We start from the raw sequence: 12,533 nt of genomic DNA, 5'->3' as shown, positions 1-12,533 counted from the left end.
ATAATATTACAGGTGGGAAAAACAGGGAAGAAAAGAAGACGGCGACCAAGAAAGAAATGGATAGCAGTCCAGAGAAATATCGAAGAAATGGAAATAGCAGACTGTACAGGACAAATCATCATCATTATTTTTTTGCATATGCGGGATCGACTTCCCTAATTAAATTTTTCCATAAGTTTGTTTCTCATGTCATATAGTCGGTTACTTCTGCGTAGGAAAATTTGGACACAATCATTGTCGGAAATATACAACACAAAAATTCCTACCACACCTTATGTAGCTAATATAAACTTATGTTGCAGATTTCTTTAATTAAAAAAAAAAGAAAAATATAGTATAATTGGAGTGTGTATTGATTAATTTTGTTTTCTATTTGTAAATGCTAAACTATAAATGAAGAAAAAAATTTAAAAATTCAAGAATAAATGAGAACCAAGTTTAGAACCATAGTGGATTAAGTCCACTTTTTACGAAAATTAAGTTAGCGGTGTATCTATGTTCTACAAATTGAAATCTTTTCGGTACTATAACAAACCACGTCCAAATTTACCGCAATAATAAACATATGGCGTTAGTTTCCTATGTCTCTGAACAATGTGTCATATTATGACAGAGTGGATCAAGTCCAGTTGACTAGTCAGATTATGCTCAGTGTATTTATCGTGATCGTTTATGATTAAATATGGATTCAAAGGAAAAGAAGAAATCCTGAAAGAATGTATCTTAATCCTGATTTAAATATCAGAAAAATGTATGACCTGTATATAAAAAATGCAACAACGAAGGCAAAGTACCTCAGAAAAAAAAACAATACTATCTGTGTTTACAACTAAGTTTAGTTAATTTTAAAATACCATCGAAAGATACGTGCGCCAAATGTGATCAACTGACCTTAAAAAGAGCTGCAGCAACTGAGCCTGAGACATACAATTCACTTATTGTTGAGAAAAATGTTTACCTAGCAAAAGCAAAACAAGCTCTAGATGTACTAAAATCGGACAGTGGTGACGCTTCAGATGAACACTATGTTGCTACTTTTGACCTCCAAAAAGCACTGCCATACCTGAAATTGTCTACATCTATTGCGTATTACAAAATAAATATGTATGTCTATAACTTAGGAATTCATTTCTTCAACAAGAACAACGTCTTTATGTATGTGTGGGACGAAACAGATGGTGGTAGAGGGTCTCAGGAAATATCTTCAATATTGACCATGCATCTGAAAAAACATGAAAAAAATCATTACCACGTAACTCTCTATTCAGATTCATGTACAGGACAAAACAGAAATTTTAAAGTGGTTGCCACGTTACTAAATCTTGTTCAAGATCCTTACATAAACATAAGAACGATAGATCACAAGTTTCTGGTATATGGCCACTCCTTTTTGCCAAACGACCGAGATTTTGGGTTTATTGAAAAGGCTGCTAGAAAATCTTCTCACATCTTTGGGCCAGACGACTGGATTGATGTAATAAAAACTTCAAAATTGACATTCTCTTTTGAAGTAACTAACATAAAAAGGAGCGACGTTGTGTCGACAAGGAACATAGAAGATGTGCTTGTAAAGAGAAAAAAAGATAGTGATGGAGCACCTGTGAAGTGGTTAGAAATGAGATGGATGAGGTACGAGGAAGAAGATCCTTGGGTTTTGAAGTACAAAACTACGCTGAATGAAGATTTTCCGTTTTTTACTATAACAATGGTAAAAATAAATGTCTCAAAATTCATTGGTAATCAAAGTCATATGTACTCCACACCTAGACTCGTGACAGAAGCAAAGAAAAAGGACATGCTGTCTCTCCTCCCATATCCGCCACCAGTCACACACACTATCATTTTAAAAATCTCTGCATTAACACAGGAATCCGTTCATGAATTCAGCAACAGGGTGAAGAAGACGACATAGACGATCATGAACTGGTCTATGATGATTAAAACTAATGTCACTTAAGCTGTGAGAGTATTATTGAACGTTGTTGTAATAAGTTTTTTATTTGTTATTATTTTTTGTAACTAAAATTCCAGTTTTGTCATACTTAGTTTTTTAATCCATTTTTTTTTTCACCAAATATTTCAGAGTAATAATGGATCAAGTCCAATGTTTTTCAAGTGTCTCCAATTATTTCCAAAAAGGTTATATATTTAATATTACACATAGTTTAATTATTTAAACAACATAATACATAAGAGGTTTTCACTTAGATTAGGATCGTTGGTGTATTATGTAATAGCAGAGAGCTTGTTAACTTTAGCTCTAAATATCTCGATTTATGTATTATGGACATGACCCACTGTGGTTCTAAACGCCGTAAATATTTAAAATTTTGTTTTAAATGGTACATTTTTATTTTGTTGATAAACTGCATGTAAATAAATACTTACTTTAATGTACAATTAGTTAATTAATTAATTTACTAAGCAGTTGGGACTCTGATCAGTATACTAATATCAATCCCCTTCACAGGCATGTCGTGTCCAAGTATCTCCCATCATATCTTTTTTGGTCGTCTCCTACTGCTTCCTGGAACTTTTGGAACTGAAAATTCTTTATAGTGGGTGATTATCAATTCTATATTGAACTTGCCCTAGCCATCTTATTGATGGTTAAGGCAACCAGAGTATAATTTTTTGTGATTAAGCAACTTCCTCGCGCGTTATTTTGGTAATCATTGCTGTTGCTCTCTACGTTAGTTCATTTCTTTTCGTGTAAGGTTCGAAGTGTCGGAAGTCGTCGGGCTCGAATTGATAATGCCCAAATGTTTTGAGCCTTATCCTATCCAACCCAGGGTAGTTGCACAGAGCGTGTTCCGCTGTCTCCTCGTCAGCCTTACAATCTGTAATTCGCCATTTCTGTCAGTTCAGCAACAGCAACTCATGTTGTTACCTTTGCATTTACATATATTTTCTTTTCTTGTTATAAAATCGTATATTTGAAAATGATTTCAACTTTTCTACGTAATAAGTAAGCTATATCCAATCTTGAACTTACCGACATATGCATTAAAATCACCTCCTATATGACTCTCTCCTCTGATGAAATATCGTTAAGTATGTCCAGAATACTGACCAAAATCATTAAATATTGGTATTCCCAGAAAGAAAACCAGAGATTCATGTCGCAATATCGCACAATAACATTAATTACGCGCTGCAGCAATATCTTCTTACATATTATAATAGTTAGAGAGGGTAAGACTTTTTTACTTCCAGAAATTACAAAAGAATAAGCTGGTATTTTGGGAATAAATGATAGACGTATGACAGATTTAAAAAAAAATCCAGCAATCTAGGAAATTTAACATCACAACACATCTTTTTCAGTGATTATAATCAAACCTACTTAGTAAAGGGAAGAAATGTGTTCATTTATATATATATATATATATATATATATATATATATATATATATATATATATATATATATATATATATATATAGGGAAACACAAAAAATATGATCATAGACAGACCTAACAGAATTCTACCTAACCTAACTAAATTCGTTCAACAGAAATCAACGTTGTAGGGTGTACTTAGGTCCACTGACGTATATCCTGACTGGCAATATTAGGAAGTGGACTGGTCTAACGTCAACCGATCTATTTCGAGCTGCTGTGAATAGAATAAGATGAGTCAATGTGGTCGCCAATATCTCTAGAAGATAGGCACATTTAGAAGAAGGTCCACTGAACAACCAAGGAGAAGCTCAGTAATTACAAAAAGGCTAAGGTTAAATTAACGAAGGTCTTTAAAATCCATGAAATAGTCGTCGACACCAAAATCAGAATCGTAAGAAGCTTGGCTTTCCAGTTAGCATTATCTGTAGACTCCGAAATACTGAGCACTCAAGAAAAAAAAATAAAAAGACTCATAGATGCGTTAGAGATGTTTACTTGAAGATGAATGCTTAGAATCTAGAGTTCCAAAAGAACAAATAACTGAGTACAAAGACGAGAGAAGCTTACAATAAAGACAAAGGCTGAAAGTAAAATAGTTAGAGGTACATCCTCAAAAGTTATAGTGACCATATTGTCACAACCAGAATTCTTCATTCAGAATGTGCGGTAATGACAGAAGCTAGAGAGAAATTGAGGAACATCGGAAAAATCAACTCATGAAATTATGAAATCACATTACCTGTAAGAGAATAACGACCAAGAAGAAAAATTTAATTATAAATTATTATAATTAATAATATATTAAGTTAAGGACTAGAATAAAATTAAGTTAAATTGACTATTTTAAACATCGCATATGCTAGGTCAAATAATAAACATGTTAGGTTGTTGTATTGATTTTTAGTTGTTGCTGTATTGTGTCAACGGCTTTTAATACAAAATAGGAAATGGTTTAATAGAGATTTTAGTATTTTAAATTGTATGCTAGTGTTCAGAAAAAACTATAAAATAATTCAAGATTGTTTTTAATATATTTTTATTTTCATTTTCAGGAAATCAGAGTCATAATACTTCTCAAGACACTATTTGTTATTATATTAAGTCTGATCCGGATGAGCTTAAAGAAGAAGAGGATGAATTATTTTCAGAGCAAACAAAGTCAAATATAGAAACATCGGATAAGCGAACTGCAAGTGACTTAGGTGATGAACTTTTAGAGTTACTTAATGACCAAAATTTCCCGGAACTAGTGCCTAATAATGATAACACGGATAAAGAAATTGATAAAGAAGAAGCTGACAAAGATTTAGATCTATTAAATAATGATAACCCAGATAAAGAAAATGATGAAGAAGAGGCTGACAAAGTATTAGATCTCTTAAATAATGATGATTCTATACTAAGTGATTCTATTATAGATTCGGATACGTAAGTTTTTATGACATTTAATTATTTAATCTTTTTGGTTATGTTGTTTATGAAGCATAGGTTATTTTTTGTAGAACATTTTCTCTTGTTATCGTTGGCAGAAAATTTTAATATCTAAGTATGTTCTCCATTAGAAGTGTACAATTCCATAGTATTCCAAAGTTAGTGTTTTTTGCTGAAAAAAGGTATTACTACGTATTTATTGAAGTAATTAAGGTCAAAATTCTATTTTTATCATTTGCCTTTTGAGCGGTCAACCGACTATTTACATATGAGTAATTGTGTAATGAGTAATGAGTAATTTAAACAGGCAACTGCAAAATGTTCTCTTCAGTATTCGTAATGATTAAGTTAGTTCTAGAATGTTACACTGCGCACGTTTAAGGTTCGCAAGAGAACATGTTAATTGAAAAATGACGACTGCGCTTTTACAAATTGGTCCAGAATTTACTTTTTGGATCCGATGGATGTATTATGGTTTATAGACGCGCAAGTGAACGATTTTGGTCATTGAAACATAGGAGCTGCCAGCTCTTATTTTGATTAAAAAAAAGAGATTGTTTTATTAAGGTATTAGGCGGGACGTATATTAAAGAATTTGTTTCATATGACAGCTGATCAGTATATTGGGGAATTTGTAGTGCCGATATCAATTATTGTAGAGAATATTGTTCTTATGTACGGCAACGTACACTCATACATTGGCATAGTAAGAATGTAATACCTATAAAAGGTTGGTATTCAAGTTTTAGATTGTCCAGCATTTAGTCTGTACCGTAATCCAATTTAACATATTTGGTACTACCTATAAAGGCACACAATAGTTCGTAATATCGTTCCAGACAATTTAGATGAGCTGAAAAATGATATAAAGGGAGAATGATAAAAATTTAGACCTCGAGTACATGAGGACACTGATCAGAAGCTTTCCGCAGAGAATTAGACCCAGATGTGCCCATAGCTGATACTAAAATAATTTTTTAAATTGGCTATTTTGTTATTATTTCATTATTTTGTCATTATTTTTGAATGTGCTTCTATGATTTTTAATTTTGATTAGATAAAATAACATTCTTAAGTTTGATTACCTGTCATTTCCTAACTATTTTAGGAAATAATAATCGAAACTGGAGTTTGGTTCTGAGAAAAAGTTGTAAACGGTACTTTTCTTGGCTCTTGATATTTTTGAGTATAATAACGAATATATAACATGTTTCATTATTTAAAACTAAGTTTAAATATTCACATATTAATTAGACCTAAAATCGCACCCTGAACTGGATCTATTGATGTGGTTTCATCTATCGTAAATAATCAAAAATTTATCAGTAATAAACAACAACCAGTATTTTTTTGTTGAACAAAACAGTGCTATTTTCTGTAACTGTAAGTTCGATAGGATTGAATATGCAAAAATAAGGTGGTAACCTCAAAACATTATGGCCATGTTGTATTGCAATAGTGTCCAGTATACATTGTTTCTTATAAGTTTTAGTACGAAGCACTTCAAGTAACTTTTCTTATTATAGTTGTCTTCAAAATACAAATCATTTTCTGAGAGGAAATCTTTTAGTTCCTGTTTTGAAGACGAACTGTTAGGAATTTTTTTGAGAAGCCTTGAGTGATAGCTAGCATTGTCCATAACTACTATCACACTTCCCGGTGTTATACAGTGTGTCCGTAAAATATGGAATAAATTCGATATTTCCTAAATGAAAAGCCTTTTTAAAAAAATCTAAAACACGTCGATTTTTAAATTTAATGTTCTACATTTTACAGTAAAATTTCATTATACAAGGTGATACACATTATAGTGATGACGTCATCGGCTCTTTTTTAAATGTAACACCCTGTATTTTAGGACATTTTTAGATCGATATAAATGAGCTGATTCCAAAAAAGTATAATACTGGAGGTCTCACGAATATAATTTTAAAGATATGCGCTTAGAAAATTAATTTTTATTGATTTATAATATTAATAAGTTATAAATAAATTACATTAAATAACTTGAAAGTAATCCAATTATTAATACATGACTTAATATTAAATGTTCGAAAACATAAAATTTTATCAAAACCTCGCAAGATTAATTGTACTGGGGAATAAATTAACTAAAGTAGGTACGAGATACCCACTTAAAAAGTTTACCTTTTGCGGGTATTGTGTATGATGTTCCCGCATCCAGTTGGAGTTTTCTTTTGCCCAGTATCTACAATTCTAACGGTGGACCTCGCCATTTAATTTGAATGTAGCCTCATCAGAAAAAATAATATTTTGAACCAGGACAGGGTTTCGGTGGCTGTTATCCATCATTATTTCGCAAAATTGTGTTCTTTTATCTGGATCATCCTCGTTTAATTCCTGGACAACTGTGAATTTTACTTACTTTACTTACTTTTACGTACTTTCTGTACCGTTGTTTGCAAACATCGAGACCACTACTAACCTACGAACAGAAGTGTGCGCATATTCTTCAAATCAAGTAGAACATCTAATGTACTAATTTACATTAGATTACATGTCTCTGTAACATAATTTACAGAGGGGCGACCTGATTTGCGTGCATTTTCTCAAACGTACCAGTTTCTCGAAATTTCTTTTTAATCTTACTGTTGACTGCGTGATGGGCATTTCTGAATATTTATCATTAAATAAATTACACACTTCCATCTGAGTTAGCGATTTGTCTCCATACCCAATCATCATGAGTATTTCAATTCTTTGCTTTACACTCAAATTAATTTCTACTTAAAATTAATTCTAAGCAATAATACAGAACATTCACGAATTAATACAATTATTATTGTACCACTTAATTGTTATTAAACGTTACTAAAAATAATTACAGTTTACCAAAAACTAGAAGTAGGCTACTTTTTTGCAATTGATAATAAATAATTTATTTTCTAAGCACATATCTTTCAAATTATATCCATTAGACCCGAGTATTATACTTTTTTGAAATCAGCTCATTATTATCGATCTATAAATGTCCTAAAATACAGGGTGTTACATTTAAAAAAAGAGCCGATGGCGTCATCACTGTAATGTGTATCACCTTGTATAATGAAATTTTATTGTAAAATGTAGAACAATAAATTTAAAAATCGACGTGTTTTAGGTTTTTTTAAAAAGGCCTTTCATTTAGGAAATATCGAATTTATTCCATACTTTACGGACACACTGTATTGGGAAGTAGTGTATTTTTAAACCACTCTTCGAATATAGTAGAATTCATATTCTGATGATAATCTACACTACATTTTTCTATTTTTTTTTTTTTTTTTTCGCAAAGCATTAACCCATTTTTACCCAACCATTTGCAGATCCACAGTGCACAATAATCATCCAAGAACCTTTATTTGGAGGTACTCCTTTCAACTAGCACGCAAGTGAACCATCAGTCCAACCCTTACTAGCGGTATCATGCGTGTCATACCATGTGTCGTCTAAATAATATATAGTCCGCTGTTGGTCTTGATATTCTTGAATTGTTTTTAAATAATCTAAACGCCAGTGTACTATCCTTTTACTTTCCATTACAGCCACCCGTTTATGAACGATTTTGTATTTGAACCCAAGTTTTTTTTAGCCGTCTACGTAAAGTGGTTTTAGGGCAGCTTCTTCCCATCGCAACAAGCTTGGTATATACAATATCAATTGTTGGTATTACATTTTTTTTGTATTCCTCGTAAACCAAATTCCTTAAACATTTAGCAGTCACGATATTAATTTGTTTAGGTTTTCCAGCATCCGATCTTGTTTTTCTCTTTTTAACACCTTTTCACGATGTCGCGCATGGTAGAATACGGAATTCCTGTTAGAAAGGCCGCTTTTCTTCTAATACTGCCTTTACAACTATTTTCAGGATCATTTTGATGATTTTTGTAAACGTTCATACAAATTCTCTTAGATTGTTCATTCAAAACAATCCTTTTCTTTGGAAGTCTTAGACACTTTTATACAGTTACAGTCTCAGTGTCATTGTTTTTTGTATCACTTACACACTGATTATGCAGGGAAAGATCCGAGGAAAGAGAAGCATAGGGAGGCGTAGAATGTCATGGCTGCGCAACCTGAGAGAGTGGTACGGATGTACATCAAATGAACTTTTCAGAGCAGCCGTCTCAAAAGTCCGAATAGCTATGATGATTGCCGACCTCCGCCGCGGAGATAGCACTTGAAGAAGAAGTAGTAAAGTGTTTGTGGTGGATGTGACCTTTCCATGACATAATAATATTATGTCGTCAGCATATATTCCATATTGTACAGCATCATTTATGAAGGAACTTAAATCGTTTATACTAAGGAGAAATAGTGTGCTGTTTAGGATAGATCCTTGTGGGACACCGTTTTTGGTTGTGTGATTCGGGGGTGTTTTGCCGTTAAGAATTACTTTAAAGGGTCGATAGCGCATGCGCAATTTTTTATTGAAGTAGAAGATTGTCCATGGTGCATGGATTTGGTCTGAAGCCTGATTGAAATTGGTCGAGAATATTATTTTGTTTAAGGTACCATAGTTATCTTTTACTATTTTTCTAGAAGTTTACATAATCTACAGGTGAAAGAGATTGACCTGTATGAGTTTAACGTGTTTGGAGATTGATCGCTTTTTTTAATAGAAATCGTTAGGGATTATCTCCATAGTTATAGGAATTATTGGGAAAACCAATTGTTGTTGAACAGTTGGAGTATTTTCTCGTATGTATATTGGTGACGATTTTTTAGAAAGATCGAGGGAATATCTTGTGAACCTGCAGCTGAGCTTTTTTTCGAAAAAAATTGCATTGTTTAGTTCTTTAATACTGAAAGGTGTAAACAATTATTTGACTTATTTAAGTTATGTTAAATAGCCACCAGAGAAAAGATTAAATGTCGAAAGCAAGACGAACCATTATTCATGTTAATGTTGCACAAGTATTTATATGTGGCTGGTTATTGATTTCCCTTGTGGAATACTTCAATACTATTTATTACGGTTATACTTAATTATTTTTTAACTGATAATAACATACAGCACAACTACATATTCTTATATATTGGAACTGATAATGTGTATGAATTTATATCCCATACATTTTCCATTGAAGGGATGAAGTCATTTGGCCAATAACCCTCAATATTTTCAAGGGTTTGTAACTTCTTTCATTTTGTGTGTAATTCTGTATTTTTTAGTTAGTCGATTCTCATTCATTTTGTTTATATCTTGTTTTCATTTTGTTCGGTATTCCTTTTATTTTTTCATTGATCGAGTAGATATTCACTTTTGGTCGTACTACTTCATTTATTTGTCTGTCAAGTCTTCAGTGCCTTTTACTCTTCTGAGAATTCTTATTTCGCTAACGTGGATTCTATAATTATCTCTACATAATCCAATGGATGGTCTTCAATTAATAATTTTGTTCTTATGTGGTATTTAACTTCAAGCTCCATAACTTACTGTTTTTTTTTTCGATCTAGTACTATCTGATATGTCTTATCAAAGACGAAACATGTATTGTGAACAAAGGCAGACTTCTAAATAAATTTTTGATTTGCAATATATAAAAAGACAACCTTAACCTTGGTATTAGTAAATAACGTACTATAATTACATTTTGTATTTTAGGCAATTAAGTTTAAGTGATGTTAATATTTCTGGAGTTAATGAAGTTTCGACTGTAGACAGCGAAGAAGGTGATACAAGTAAAGATAAGAAAGATGACTGTTACGTACTATTAGAAAGATTACCAGAAAAATTATTGACCAAGCATAAAAAATCCTTAAACGATAATATAGATTGGTAAGTTTATTATTAGTTTTTAGTGTATGTGTAAAAGACATTTAGACAAATTGTTGTAATGTTTTTATTATTTGGCTTTGGTTTATAATTTGATTTGTATTACTTTAACCCTTCAACGGGGGATTTCTTTTTGCAAAAAAAGTAAACGAAACATCAGAGATATTGGTCAAAAAACTTTATTAAACATAGCTACAAGTATTTTTCCCAAATATATGTACTTTTTTCAAAAAATGCCGTTACTTTTTGGTAACGCTAACCGGCTATGGTATAAAAAAAATTATTGTACAAGGAAATTATATCTGTGGGCTGTGAAACATTATGTTACACTCTAGGCATAATTCTACATCACATTTGACACACATAGTGTGAATACTTGAACTACAACGTTCTCCGGCACATCGACGTCTCTTATTAGGAATGTTTGAAAAAAAAATGGTCTGTTCTGTTATATCTTAAGTTATCTGAAACTTTATTGGAAGATAAACTTAGCATAGATAGCAGCGGCAGGTCTTTTAACACCTTTTCTAACTGTCTGAATTCTAAATGGGTAAGCTATGTTTGATTTTTCCACTTCTTGGATATACCCCAAGCATTGACTATAGCAGCATCTAGTAGCCAAATAAAAATTGACCACTACCACTTTTTTCTATGAATTGAAATCCTGTATCTGGAGATATGCTGGTACATGAACTCAGTGCCTCCCATAAACCGATTATATTCAGAGATGAGGTAAGGTTGTGGTACTTAAATAATTTTTTTTCGGTTTGAGAATAGCGAACTTGAAGGAATAACTTGAGTGGCTGGATTGACGCCATGGCATGTAGATGCTACTGTCACTATGTTAATATCCTTCCACTTTACTAATATTCTATTTTCTTTGTCGATGACAGACATCATGTCTCCTCTTTTTTTCAATCTCGAAATCATGCTTTTTTTAAATAACTCCTAACTTGTAGGAATTCTGTTTTCCAAAATCCCTTTCATAAATGGTGTTTACCTTTGGGTTTTTCCTTGATATATATCAAAGTTCACCAAATAACCAGAAGCAGAAAACATTTTATACAAAAATCTGATGGGCTTACCCCGAATTAGTAATGAGCCAGGCTGCTATTTTTCAATAGCACAGTTTTGTTGCGATCCCATATATAACAACGGTTAATATGTAGTGGGTAGCGATATATATTAACAGCGAAGTTGAACATTATTGGGATAGAAAGAATGATCGCAGTCTTATTGTAGCCATCTTATTTATGAACGCACATGTTATAGTTACGAAATTAACAGTGACGGCGAAGGATTATTATGATAAAAATAATGATAATAATAATTATTTATTTCTGAAACAATAAAAAATGATTCAATAAAAATAAAATAAACCACATAAACTTGTAATATACAAAATTTGTGGAAATTATTGTAATTAAATGAAAATATTTTTCTAGAAGAACACCTGATGCTTTAGTCGTTATTATTTTTAATTTTTTAATTTGATAGTTGCATTGGCAAATTAGTTTTAATTTTACATGTTTGGATCTAATTGTTGCCTCGATATCAGGTTGTATCTCGATTGTATTACTTAATTTACTGTTTTATGGTACAATACTAAAAAAATCCATCCAGCATTTTGAATTTTGAGAAAAATGAGCTTTTATGTACCATTATTCTGTACAATAAACAAAGTAAGGGTATTATTCAATATTATCACAATATTGGTAATTCATATTTAGAAATAATAACATTTTTGTTTTCTTATCACTGAGTCTATTTCTTCTTTCATTTAGTACTTGCCCAGCTTTTGAAAACAGCCTTTCACAAGCTACTGGGGAAGCCAGAGCACATAATTTTTCTTGTGCTATTATTAATAAAGTGTAAAATCTTTGTACCTCAATAATGGCATGAGATTTGCTGGTTCCCC

At 31.8% G+C, this 12,533-nt stretch overlaps 1 protein-coding gene across 2 annotated transcripts in view; it reads left to right on the top strand.

The window, feature by feature from the left end:
- The window catches only part of LOC140441317 (uncharacterized), a 438,896-nt gene that overhangs the window by 285,239 nt on the left and 141,124 nt on the right, over positions 1-12,533 (top strand). For both annotated transcript variants that reach the window (XM_072531963.1, XM_072531962.1), the window contains exons 7-8: positions 4,458-4,833; positions 10,445-10,618. In XM_072531963.1, coding sequence (XP_072388064.1) covers positions 4,458-4,833; positions 10,445-10,618 — 550 coding nt within the window. The remainder of the gene's footprint in view (positions 1-4,457; positions 4,834-10,444; positions 10,619-12,533) is intronic.

The sequence above is a fragment of the Diabrotica undecimpunctata genome, chromosome 5 (assembly GCF_040954645.1).
Source record: "Diabrotica undecimpunctata isolate CICGRU chromosome 5, icDiaUnde3, whole genome shotgun sequence".
Lineage (NCBI taxonomy): Eukaryota > Metazoa > Arthropoda > Insecta > Coleoptera > Chrysomelidae > Diabrotica > Diabrotica undecimpunctata.
The sequence above is the reverse complement of the archived record's forward strand: the minus strand, read 5'-3'. Positions and strand labels throughout refer to the sequence as shown.